The sequence below is a fragment of the Lygodium microphyllum genome, chromosome 29 (genome assembly GCF_053477565.2).
Source record: "Lygodium microphyllum isolate KBCC chromosome 29, Lygodium_microphyllum_v1.1.10, whole genome shotgun sequence".
In the NCBI taxonomy this organism is placed as follows: Eukaryota; Viridiplantae; Streptophyta; class Polypodiopsida; order Schizaeales; family Lygodiaceae; genus Lygodium; species Lygodium microphyllum.
In genome coordinates this window covers 115,368,308-115,380,196 of record NC_141163.1, presented here as the reverse complement: position 1 = coordinate 115,380,196, position 11,889 = coordinate 115,368,308, and the positions used below count along the sequence as shown (strand labels likewise).

At 40.1% G+C, this 11,889-nt stretch overlaps 1 protein-coding gene across 6 annotated transcripts; it reads left to right on the top strand.

Annotated features, from left to right (window-relative positions):
* Window positions 1-1,928: 1,928 nt before the first annotated feature.
* On the top strand, window positions 1,929-10,274 carry LOC148011063 (putative boron transporter 2). 6 transcript variants are annotated; one of them, XR_015689436.1, is made up of 15 exons: window positions 1,930-2,479; window positions 2,613-2,695; window positions 2,859-3,051; window positions 3,220-3,361; window positions 3,618-3,816; window positions 4,104-4,288; window positions 4,592-4,765; window positions 4,888-4,983; window positions 5,080-5,202; window positions 5,532-5,866; window positions 6,014-6,284; window positions 6,758-6,871; window positions 9,777-9,803; window positions 9,914-10,011; window positions 10,084-10,274. XR_015689436.1 is itself a non-coding variant. In XM_087671150.1 (14 exons), exons 2-14 carry the CDS (start codon window positions 2,334-2,336, stop codon window positions 7,830-7,832), a joined length of 2,913 nt encoding a protein of 970 aa, XP_087527276.1. In that variant the 5' UTR covers window positions 1,929-2,121; window positions 2,319-2,333; the 3' UTR covers window positions 7,833-9,708. The 6 variants fall into 6 exon arrangements, 5 of the variants coding, with proteins under 5 accessions (XP_087527276.1, XP_087527277.1, XP_087527275.1 ...); XM_087671150.1 differs by lacking the exons at window positions 9,777-9,803; window positions 9,914-10,011; window positions 10,084-10,274 and adding an exon at window positions 6,981-9,708 and having other exon boundaries at window positions 1,929-2,121; window positions 2,319-2,479; XM_087671154.1 differs by having other exon boundaries at window positions 9,914-10,274.
* The last annotated feature ends 1,615 nt before the right edge of the window (window positions 10,275-11,889 follow it).

The following is an 11,889-nucleotide window of genomic DNA, read 5'->3' as shown; positions in this document are numbered from 1 at the left end:
GCAGAGTCCTTCATCTCAGTTGTATTAAATGAAGAAGCTTCTGAACCTTCTCATGAAGGAGGGCATCCCTATGTCTACTCATTTGAATGAGTTCCACTCTATTTTCAACTAACTTACCTTACAAGATATCAATTTGAAGATAACATAAAGTCATTGTTCTTCCTTGTCACACTACTAAAGTCATGAGATATAGGTCATACTTCTATGAGTGCTAATCCTCCTAAAGATGGTTTTAAATGCAGTGACGTAGAGGGTGGTTTACTTGTAGAATAAGTAAATAAGAAGAATATTGATGCAACTCGTAATTCTTATGCACTTACAATTAGAGGTAGAAATGGTGGAAATGATAATAATAACCATGAGCAAGTTTATAACTTAGTGAAAACTGCACACCCCTCTCTCTTGATTTCTTATCTCTTCTCCATCTTTCTCTCAAGTTCACTCTATCTCACCCTCATTCACTCATTCTCTCTCACACTCAAATTTTCCTCTCTCTCTCTCTCTCTCTCTCTTTGTGTCCATACATTCTACACTATAATGTTGAGGTTAGAAATGGTAAAGAAAGCAAACATTAAAAAAAAAGCAAGCATTAAATCTCTCCTCTTCTTTCTCTCATGCATACACTTTATATCAACATCAAACCAACAATGGTATAAAAAAGCATACATTGACATTTTTCCTTCTTCTCTCAAGCTTACATACAAACACACACTTTCTCACTTGGACTGTAGCTCTCATAACCATGAAGACTCATATGCATAAGGAAGAAACCCTACTTTGAGGCCATGCCTTCTTTGCAAGAGAGTTTGGAGTAAAGAGAGTGTGTGGGAGACAAGCAACTAGCCAATGCAAAATGGAGGTAAAATGCTCTTACCTCAATGGTTTTGTTGCAAACACATTCCTTCTCACTCTTGTATACTTTTTTCTGTACACACAATACAGAGAAAGTGAAATTTTCGACCACACTATTTTTTATGGTGTTGATATATACATAAAAAACTGCACTACTATAACCAATAAAAATGCTAGTATGGATGTCATTATTATAGTCATCGATATTTTCAATGATATATCTATCCTAGATTTATTGGTGCATATATTTGCAATTATATCGACATCTACACTAATAATTATATCGATGGTGACACTTTTTTGTAAATTTAGCATTGAAACTTAACATTGGAATATCCCTCATCCCTTGTAGTGGGAGAAAGAAATTGTACTTTAGTGAGCAATGGGTTAAAATGTATTATAATCATGCATAACAAACCAAATATACCACAATGGGAAAATCTACCAGAGCCTCTCTCTCTCTCTCTCTCTCTCTCTCTCTCTCTCTCTCAAGAATCATCATGATATCAAACGGATCCAAAGTTGGGTGTGTGAGATAGATGTTTCCAAGCACTTGGGAGGTCTTATAGAAGATTGTTGTTGAATCCATATATTGAGTCCATGTTGATCCTTGTGGAGGAGAAAAAAATTGCACTTAAGCAACGAAAGGCTAGAAAAGGTATTATAGTCATGCATAACAAGCCACATCAACCATGGGCAAATGTGCCCCTACTTCTTTTTTTTTTCGTAAAAGGTGTGCCCCTACTTCTCTCTCTCTCTCTCTCTCTCTCTCTCTCTCTCTCTCTCTCTCTCACGTAGACATGTATACATGCACATGTAATGCAACAAGTGCGTAGGAGCACTCCTCTTTTAAGAACTGTCTCCTGTAATTCCTAAAAATACGGGCTTCTTTTTGCAAAGGGGAAGTTTTTTCTCTCCGAGATATACGCTTAAGTTTTGACATTTTTCAAATCTACTTTAAAGATATACTTCAATTTCCCCTTAAACAAGAGGAAAAAACGTTTATCATGACGTGAATAGCCATCGGAATACGCAATTGTCCTCACAGTCACAAGCCATATGTTTTTCTGCTGCAACTTAATATTCCGCTCAAATATAATAATGCACCTCCTTTTCTTTTTATAATCTGCAGTACACCTTCATTTGCTTCGTCGAAGACGATTATCGCATTTTGCTCAGCTTGTTTCCCGATCCGCTCTCTTTGCTTCTGTCTCTGATGATGCAACTCAGAGAAACTCAGAATAAGCCGGTATCTGTGATTTGTTCATAGTGAGTGGCGTGGAATTTCGGTTGAACAGTACTGATTCAAGTGCTGATCAGAGACAGGAATCTGATAACGCAGATCAGCTCCTACACAACTCATAGACTAATTCTAGTTGTAGATCTATGAACGGCTAGATTTCTTTACGGTCCTTGAGCTGCTGCAGCTAATCGTAAGCTGACCCTTAATTCATATTCGTTAACAGCAAATATATTCCTGTATGGATCTCAACGGCGATCAGAATGGAGACGTCTTAGAAAATGAGAGGCGTCGTGTCGTCCCTTTTAAGGGTATCCTGGTAGATGTAAAGGGAAGAGCTGAGTTTTACAAAAGAGATTGGCACAATGGTGTTGCTGCAGGCCTGAGGTAAATAGTAGTATTTGCTATCTTGCTTTATTAGCGAAATCTCGGATTAACAGCTTATTTTTGGTTGGAATAGAGCGCTTAATCTAATTATGTCCATTGATTAACCTACTCTTCTTGTGTGAATGAAAAATAGGATATTGGTACCCACAGCCTATATCTTCTGTGCGACCGCCCTTCCCGTGATAGTGTTTGGAGAACAGCTTCACAGGGATACAGGTGATCAATATATAAGGAATGAAATGATCAATGTAACTCTGTAATATGATCTCCATAGTACTGCATTGATGTGTGTTTTGGCGGTAAGTGCATTCGAAGAGTTGCAGTAATTCTGATTGTACTTCGGCGCAGGTGATCTAATTGTAGTGGATTGCCTGTGCAGAGGGAACTCTGTCAGCGTTCGAGACACTCACATCCACGGCCATTTGTGGCATAATTCATGCCGTCATGGGAGGACAGCCGTTGATCATCCTGGGGGTATCCGAGCCAACTGTGTACATCTACACTGACTTATACGAATTCGCCAAGACAAAAGAAAGCCTTGGGCCACGCCTTTCCGTAGCGTGGGCAGGATGGTATGGATCAATGGTCAATGTAATTGGATTGCTAACCAGAATGTTTTTCGGTAATTAGAGAACATTCAATATTCCGCTTAGCGCTGATCATTTCTTATAATACCCTTCTGATGAACCTCGTATGGTGTAGTTTTGTGAAGCTGATGATGGGCCTTATAATGAATGCAGGATGTGCGTGTGGGCGGGTCTGATTTTGATGGTATTTGCGGTACTGAATGGGGCGAGCTCTATAACAAAAAGGCTTACAAGGATTTCAGGGGAGCTATTCGAGGCGCTGATTGCTTTGCTCTTCATACAAGCAGCTATCAAGGTAGAGTAGGGATCAATATTTATAATAAATTATTACCATCGATTATGTGTGATTAAGCATAGAATTTGGACTAGCTGTCTACTAGAAATCATTGCGATACCCTACATCCTTCGTTATTATCGACAGATAACTCGTGTTTTGATAAAGGACCTAAACGGTACTTAAGAGCGGCTGATCATCGTGTATTGAACATTACTAATGCTGTGAGAATTCGCTTATGATGTCTAAACTGAGCCGGGGCTTAATGATGATCCAGGGGGCCGTGGGCGAGTTTCGTAAATCTAAAGGCTCCGAGGGCACCACGTCCTTCGACGATATTAATGGAAGGCATTTTTCGGCCTCGGATTCTGCTGCATGGCTCTGCGTGAACGGCTTCTTTGGGCTCATACTCTGCCTGGGCCTGCTTTACACGGCCTTGAAAACCAGAGGAGCGAGGTCTTGGCGATACGGAACTGGTAAATTTGCATTTGCATATTGTTTTACGCAGTAATCGTCCATAAGTCACGGCATCAGTATCATAATCTGACGTATTTGCATGGTATTTATTTTTGTTTTGAGTCTGGATTGTGTGAAATTCCCGAAAACATACTTATGGGCAGAATGATAATTATGGGGAGAATTTATCAATTATTGCGCCCTAAAGGAAGAATATGAATAATCAGGATTCAGTATCATCATATCACTTCGGGGCGTATATAATCTTGAGAGATGTGTCCTGTAAATGACATGTGATTTTGCACAGCTGGGCTACGCGCGGTGGTTGCGGACTATGGGGTGGCGCTGATGGTGGTGCTGTGGGCGGGGGTTTCCTACGCCGGGCGGCCTCCATTGCCGCCTGGTATCCCCAGGCGCCTTTCCAGCCCCAACCCTTGGGACGGCTCTGCCATCACAGGCCTCCCGGCTGCTGCTCGATGGACTATCATCAAGGTGCTTATACCAGTCTAGCTTTAGCATTATAATTTGTATACCAGCAGCATGTTCTTCTATTGCAGGTGGGGCGGGTTTTGTATATTCCCTCTTCCCTCACGAGTCACATGATAAGTTGACCATGACACATATTAGTAGTATTAATTGTTGTGACCTAGAATAATACATAGGGGATGCATCAAGTTTGCGAATATGCGAGATTTATGCACATACATTCCTATGAAAAGGTCTAGAGGGGGGGAGGGTGCATTACTTAAACAATTAAACGTCCCATAACCCATTTTGGTGCTCGTATGTGTATAGGACATGGGCGACGTGCCATATGCCTACATATTCATGGCCATTGTTCCTGCCTTCATGATCAGTGGCATCTACATCTTTGATCATGGTGTGGCAGCTCAAATGGCAGAACAAGAAACCTTCAATCTTCAAGCTCCTTCAGCTCACCATTACGACATGCTCCTTCTAGGACTCATGGTACCTCTTCTCGGTGATTTTCATCTGCACATGCACGCGCACGTGTACGCCATGCATGCGTGTGCATACATGTGCATGCATATACAGGAGATATCATTAAGCTCTTGTCGTGGTTTGTGCAGGTCATCATTTGTGGCCTTTTAGGACTTCCTCCAGTAAGTGGTTTAATTCCTCAATCTCCCTTGCACACGAAAAGCCTTGCTAAATTGAACAAGCAGGTACAGAATTTCTAAGATATACATCATTTGATCAAGGCTTCTAAACCGTTGCATAGTGTAGACTCCTCAATAATATCCTCAATGTTCGTTGAGCAGAAGGCTAGGAAGATCCTAGTTAAAACGGCCAAGCAAGGCATCGAAGACAAAGCTACGCTTAAGGAGTTATACGGATCCATGCAAGAAGTATTTAAAACGTCCCCCCAAGGCTCTGTTGATTTGGTACAGATATAAGTTCTCAGCATGAATCAGCTGCTGGCTATGCATTCGTTTTTGTTCCACAAAATGCTCTCAAACTATTAAAATTTGGCTTAAGCCTTTGTAAAATTAATGATGTGCAAGTAAATTAGAAGCGTATTGGCCATTGTTTTGCTCAAGTCTTAGTCAATTTTATCATCTACGAATAAATTTAGAGGCATATTGCAATCTAATTATATGATATGGGTCATTGACGACTTACGCCAAGGCGCCTGATTGGTGATCATTTCTATGTATGTTATTGATCTAATCCATAATCAATGCTGTTGCCGCTCATGATTGATGATGATCAGGATCTGAAAGAGTTAGGAGAGCTGAAGAGTTTCAAGGCCAGCGGCCACGACGTGCCGAACTTGATGGAGTCGCGTGCTCCGGCGGACAGCAGCTTGTTCGATCCGGAGAAGGACGTGGATGAGCTCCTTCCGGTGATTGTGAACGAGCAGCGAGTCACCAACCTCATCCAAGCCATCCTCATCGGATGCTGCGTGGGCGCTATGCCCCTCCTCAAGAAGATCCCCATCTCCATCCTATGGGGCTACTTCTTCTATATGGCCATAGAGACTGTGCAAGGAAACCAGTTCTGGGAGAGACTATTGCTCATTTTGACAGCGCCAAGTCGACGATATAAGTATGTTCAGCATACGATATACAAATTGGGCCAGCTTATACGGGCTCAGTTATATTAATTGGTCTTCCAGGAGGACTTCTACTCCTCCGCACACGATGCCAAACATGAGCATGATTAAAACTCACATGTTAATATCATCTGGAACAGGGTGCTGGAGGACTTCCATGCTTCATTTGTGGAGACAGTGCCATTCAGGACCATCATCCAGTTCACAGTCTTCCAACTGATCTTCCTGCTCATCTGTTGGGGCATCACTTGGATTCCTGTGGCTGGTGTTCTGTTTCCCTTGGTGTTCCCCTTGCTGCTCTTCATTCGCCAATACATTCTACCACGCTTCTTCCAACCGGAGCATCTGTGGGAATTGGACGCAGCTAAATATGAGGAGGCACCTGCGATTCCTCATGAAAGAGCTGTAGCGGTGGGCTCTAGATTCTTTGAGTTACACGAGCTTGCTGCATATTGATTATTAGTAGAAGTTTTAGACCAATTCCCACATTGTGATGTACTACAACATCATGAGCTTTTGCCTGAAGGGAGGGACGGCACACCTAAGTAGGTTGGTTGGGGCTAGGGGGATGGCAGTCTCCTGGTCCCAACCATACCTAGCTGCTAGGTATGTGGAATAATGTGGTGCCTCGCAGAAGCTTATGATGTTAAACACTATAGGAGAAAACAAGACTAAAGAGACCCCCTTTTCTCACGTTGGAAAGTGTCACATGGTTTCCCATGTCAAAAAGAATAGCATTGCCAACTTGCTCGTTAGAGCATTTGCTAACCAGCTACTAACTAATTAGCACCCCGTTTACTTTTTTTGGAAAAAATGATTGCTTTAAGCCTCCCTGACATTCAATCAGCAGACTTATCAAACTCTTTGCACTATTCATGATGCAGGAAGCTGAAATTCATGGCCTCGGGAAAGCAGAGAGCATGTGCAAGTCAGTGAGTGATGGAGAGATTCTGGACGATATAACTACGAGAGGGAGGGGAGAGCTAAAGTTTTGCCCGGTAATTACACACCAAATAGCTGCTCAAATTTGCACAAACTATATCAAATAGATTGATTATGGAGTGGTATAGTATTATACTTCTATATATGTGTGTTACAACAATACAGGCACGCATGGAGCACTGGACGGTGGGCGCAGGCGCCGGCCGATGTGGCGGCGGCGGGAGTGGTGGGGGAGGCGTCATGCGGTCAATATCAGAACGCAAATCCGAGAGAGGCAATAAAGTTAAAAATCGAAATAGCTGCAGCGGCCGCCATAGCCAGCTCAAGAACTCAGTTGATCTGAGGCAGAGCCAAAGCAGGAGAGGTAGTAAGTCCAGTAGATGGGTGATGCCCAATATCGAGTCAGCCAGTCTTGATCATCGTTTTAGTGCTACTGATGATCATCACACTACAGCGCCTGTAAGTGCGCGTGCGCCAATCTATAGGTGCCGTACATATAATTCAGCTGTCAGTTATCATTATACAACAGAGCCGGCTAGAGCTCATTCGCCAAGTGGGACACGCGTCATGCCAATTAATACTAATAATGTGATTCAAGAGATATCGGAATCAAATCCTCGCAACGCCAACGTGGCGCCCAGCCCGACATCGGTCACCACCTCCTCCTCTTCTTCTTCGTCGTCATCAGCTGCTGCTGATGCTCGTGATCATCGTCGATGTGATGCTGATGCTGCGGCGCCGCTGCCCCTATGCCGTGAATATACAAATATCCCCTCCACTTCCACGGCAGGAGGCTCTAGTCTTGCATGCGGCCCCGTACCTCCGCCAGCAGCTGCAGGCTCTGATTATTATGTTGCAACTGGCTTGTCTTCCCCTAAGCATTTTTCACTATCCCAACCCGTTGATCACCACAACAATAACAACAACAAAAGCAGCGGCATCATCCTTATCGTTCACAACGATGACAACCACTTGAGGTCTGACTCTGAGATGGAAAACCCTTCCAACGTTCCCTAGCAAAATGTACATATCCGTTTGCAGACAATTCCGTCAATATATAGTGGACCTGTGAGTATCGTTTCACCCGAACTCGCCCCCGGATATTTTAGGGAGCATAAGAGTAGCCCATTGTAATATACGGTGAAAGGACCAATAGAGTGTCATCTCACAATCCTCCTTTATAACCTTTTCTTCCCCAATGTGATTTTCGTAAATATTTTTTAATGGTTAAAATATATATATCATATGAAACTCAAATGAAAAATCATTGAGACATTTTAATATTTTTATCAAGTAGCCCTAGTTGTAAATGAAGGGTTAATGAAAGAGTGTTTGTGAGGGGCTAATAGAATGACACACAAGGATGCATTATTTTAAGGTTTTATAAATTTCAAAATCTAAAAAAATGTACATGGCTCAATTGTTTCACTCACATTAAGCTCATTTGTAACTTAAAACATAATGTTAAGTAGCAAAAGAAGCTACATCTTCTTTATAAAATTGTTGCGTAATCGAAATGGGGTGCATTTTCTTTTTGGAGAGTGTCACTTTGTTGGCCACTTTACCCTACATGTACTTTCTTTTTGTTCTTCAAAGTAGCCGTCAAATCGTGGGCTATAGTGGTGTGCAAACTTTAAGATAGCTTAGACTAATAGAAAAAATACAAGTGTCACTTTATTGGCCCCTTTACCTTACATGTACTTTCTTTTTGTTCTTCAAAGTAGTCATCGAATCACTGATTGTTGTGGCATGCAAACTTTAAGATAGCTTAGACTTATAGGAAAAATACATATGCTTTTTAAGTGGGAACCACAACCCAAATTGTTAACATTAGGTAGCTTCTTAATCTTCTCTGTTTTAGCCATATCCGCAATCTCATTATTGGAGCTAAATCTTGGATGGCAAAGCTTTACAAAGATGGTCTTCAAGGCCCTAAGACAATTTGGTCTAAGCTCATTATTTCTAAAAATCATTCTATTGGATGTACTTTTTTATGTCTAGTAAGATGGTCATAGTCCAGAATTCTAGCTAGTTGGTTAATTCATTGAGCTCCCATATTTCTAGCATGCTCCTTAATTTTGTGATGCTCAAGAGATCCCCCATGTTTCTAGCTTACACTTTAAGTCCTTTTGGATATATTGAAGTTCCCATCAATTTTTGATCTACATCGATGTAAGCCAACCAATCTGTGTTTAGATTAAAAATAGACTCAGAGATTAAATTATGAAAGACATGATTAATTTTAGTAGCTAAAATGTCAAAAATAAAAACTTTTTAGCAAATTCCAAATGATGGAGGGATCCCATAAATTTCTCCTAGCAATATCTCTTTCCATTTGAGTCTAAAGGAGTGATAAGAGTGCTTAAGATCACATAAATGTTAGAAAACCTAAGTGTTAGATTTGTTAACAAAAAAATGTGAATTTTTTTCTAGTTTAACATTACATCTTAGGCATATTATCAGTACCAATTCCTATCTTACATGCTCTTTGCATGAATGGTAGAATGTGGAATGTTTAAGCAGCAAGATACATGTTTTGCATGAAGACATAGGTTCTTTGATCTATGATAATAACTCTGCAAGTCAACTCGCAACTCAAAATATCTTTTTTTATAATTCATTGTATGTAGTAGGAAGCCAAAGATTGCAGCATGTCCCATTGTTGCCACTATCTAGTGGTGAATGGTTGATTGGTAGCTTAGAGTTGTCAGGAGCATGTAAGTCCAAGATAAAATCTAACATCAATAGTGCTATGAAATCCACCACAAGCTCCAAAGAGGTGCATCTTAGTTGGTTTATTTCATTCTTATTGTTTACACATTTGTTTGGTTCATGTGATGTTCCGAAGAAAAAAAAGATTACTTATCAATGCAAGTGTCCATCTGAGGAATGGATGAGTCAACTATTATGTAAGTCTTGGCAAGTCAAAAGAACACATTTTGATGAGACGATTGAATGCAGGGTCAACCAATCTTACCTCACATTTAGGTAAATATTTTTTACTACTTTGAATGCATTGATTTAATTGATAAAGTCTTGCTTAGATGAATTGTTGTGTTATTCACATTTACTTACCATTATTTTTGTTTTTATTACAGGTATTTCATCACTAAACAAACTCTGTGCATTTTCTTTCGATATAGAAGATGGCAACTTTTATGAGGGGAGTTGATCAACTTGGATCAATATACCCAAGGTGAGACACACACATCTCTCATAGATATGGTTATCTTGTGGAATGGTCATAATCCTTTTGTGGTCAATGCAGAGAGCCATTGGCCCATTTCTTTTCTGAGACAAGAAATCCAATTAATGTCTAATGAGCCCCTTTGTAACTTCTATTTCAAGTTAGATAATAGAAAAGTCAGGATTCATAGTGAGCAATCCATGACATGTAAACAATGTGCTTCTCCACATATCCTTGAGATAGTGGAATCCTTGTTAAAAAAATTTAATAAAGACCGAATATAAACTTTTTTTAAACTTCTGAGTACTTTCAATTTAGATCATCTTAGTTTACTATGATCCAAGCATACGATAATACATATTGTAAATTAGTCAATTGTGTTGGTTAAAATCATAATTAAATTTTAGGCTAGAGTTCGATAATCTATGCAACATTGTCTTTGCATAATGATATATTATAGCTCATCTCTTCTACTTATTTCTTAAAATTAAATATTAAATTGGATCCAAGGGATTTTGAAGATCTTTTAGATTTCTTTTCTACTCTCACTTAGTCTATTCCAAACTCTACTCTCAGATGGGTCCCCATAGATTTCCTATATAGTTTACGTGTTGGATCAAGTCATGCAAAGGTAATAAATCAAGCCCTCGTGCATGCGGGGCAGTATCTCCGTGCGAGAGTAGTACCCATCTTATCCCAGGACCACACCACGATGGATCTCATCGAGCGCGATGCAGCCTCTCGCCCACAGTGTTGATGTCTTCCATATAATCTTCTCTTGAAGTATTAATGAAAACTGATATTTGTTGGATTTACATGCAATGTAGTTTGTTATATGCGTCGTTTATTATTGTTTTTTATTTGAATATTACGTTTATTTATCGAATTTATATGCAACATGATTCGTACCCTAAATTTAATACGTAGTGCTTAATTTAGTTCCTGCGCAATATGTATTCGTTCGAATGCATGTAACAGTAACACAAAGACATAAATAAAACAAATAACAAGCGAATAAACAAAACTAAGAAGCACCAGAAAAATTGTATTCATATTCATAACATTTTACATGGGATCCATTCTCTTTGGAAGCTACATTCCGTATATATTTTGGTAGTACATCCCTATCGTTGTTGATCTCCATGAGCACTACAAGAGATAGGCCTTATACCGACGTTAAAAGCGATGAAAATGCAAATAACAAAATTTGCTCCCGTCATCGCAAAAAGCGTCGTTATTGGCCATGCCATAGAACATTCGGTATCACCGTCGCTATTAGCGTCGTATTGGCAATGCCGACGTTGATCAATACCGATACTGAAAGCGATGGTTTGCGATGTAAATAATGATGCCAATAATGACGCGAGCAGTAAAATTTGCGACGCTAATAGCGACGGTAACAGGGAAATTTTTTTTTTTTGTGGCAAAGCAGCTTAGGCAGGGTAGCAAGCTGCCTTGCCACATAAAGTAATGTGTGCTTTATTAGAGCCATACAAAATAGTTTCTACACTATGTACAATGCGTTTACAAACAAAAAGAAAGTATATTGAAATCATAACACTGATACATGAAATAAATACATGATCGCATAATAAGCGATTAGTACAATCATGACAAGATATCACTAATACATAGAAAATGTCTACATAGATCAGGCGACCCAAAAATAAAGATGTGTGAGCTCTAGGGATCCAAGGGCGAGCTACATATCCTCGCCCTTCAAAACCTCATCCCGCCACAAAGGAGCATCGAATGGACTCTGCAAAAAAAGAAACAACACATCAATCCACTATACAATAATGTATTCTAATTAAACATGGTAACTACGGACAAGAAAGATGAGTGACTTACAGGGCCACCACGTCTATACAATCTGTCAATCAATGA

Bases quoted from the DNA above. Each gene is read 5' to 3' on its own strand.
- LOC148011063 (XM_087671150.1), top strand. From the start codon at position 2,334: ATGGATCTCAACGGCGATCAGAATGGAGACGTCTTAGAAAATGAGAGG. The intron at 2,480-2,612 runs GTAAATAGTAGT...AATGAAAAATAG, and splicing joins GGTGTTGCTGCAGGCCTGAG to GATATTGGTACCCACAGCCT. The intron at 6,872-6,980 runs GTAATTACACAC...ACAACAATACAG, and splicing joins GAGAGCTAAAGTTTTGCCCG to GCACGCATGGAGCACTGGAC.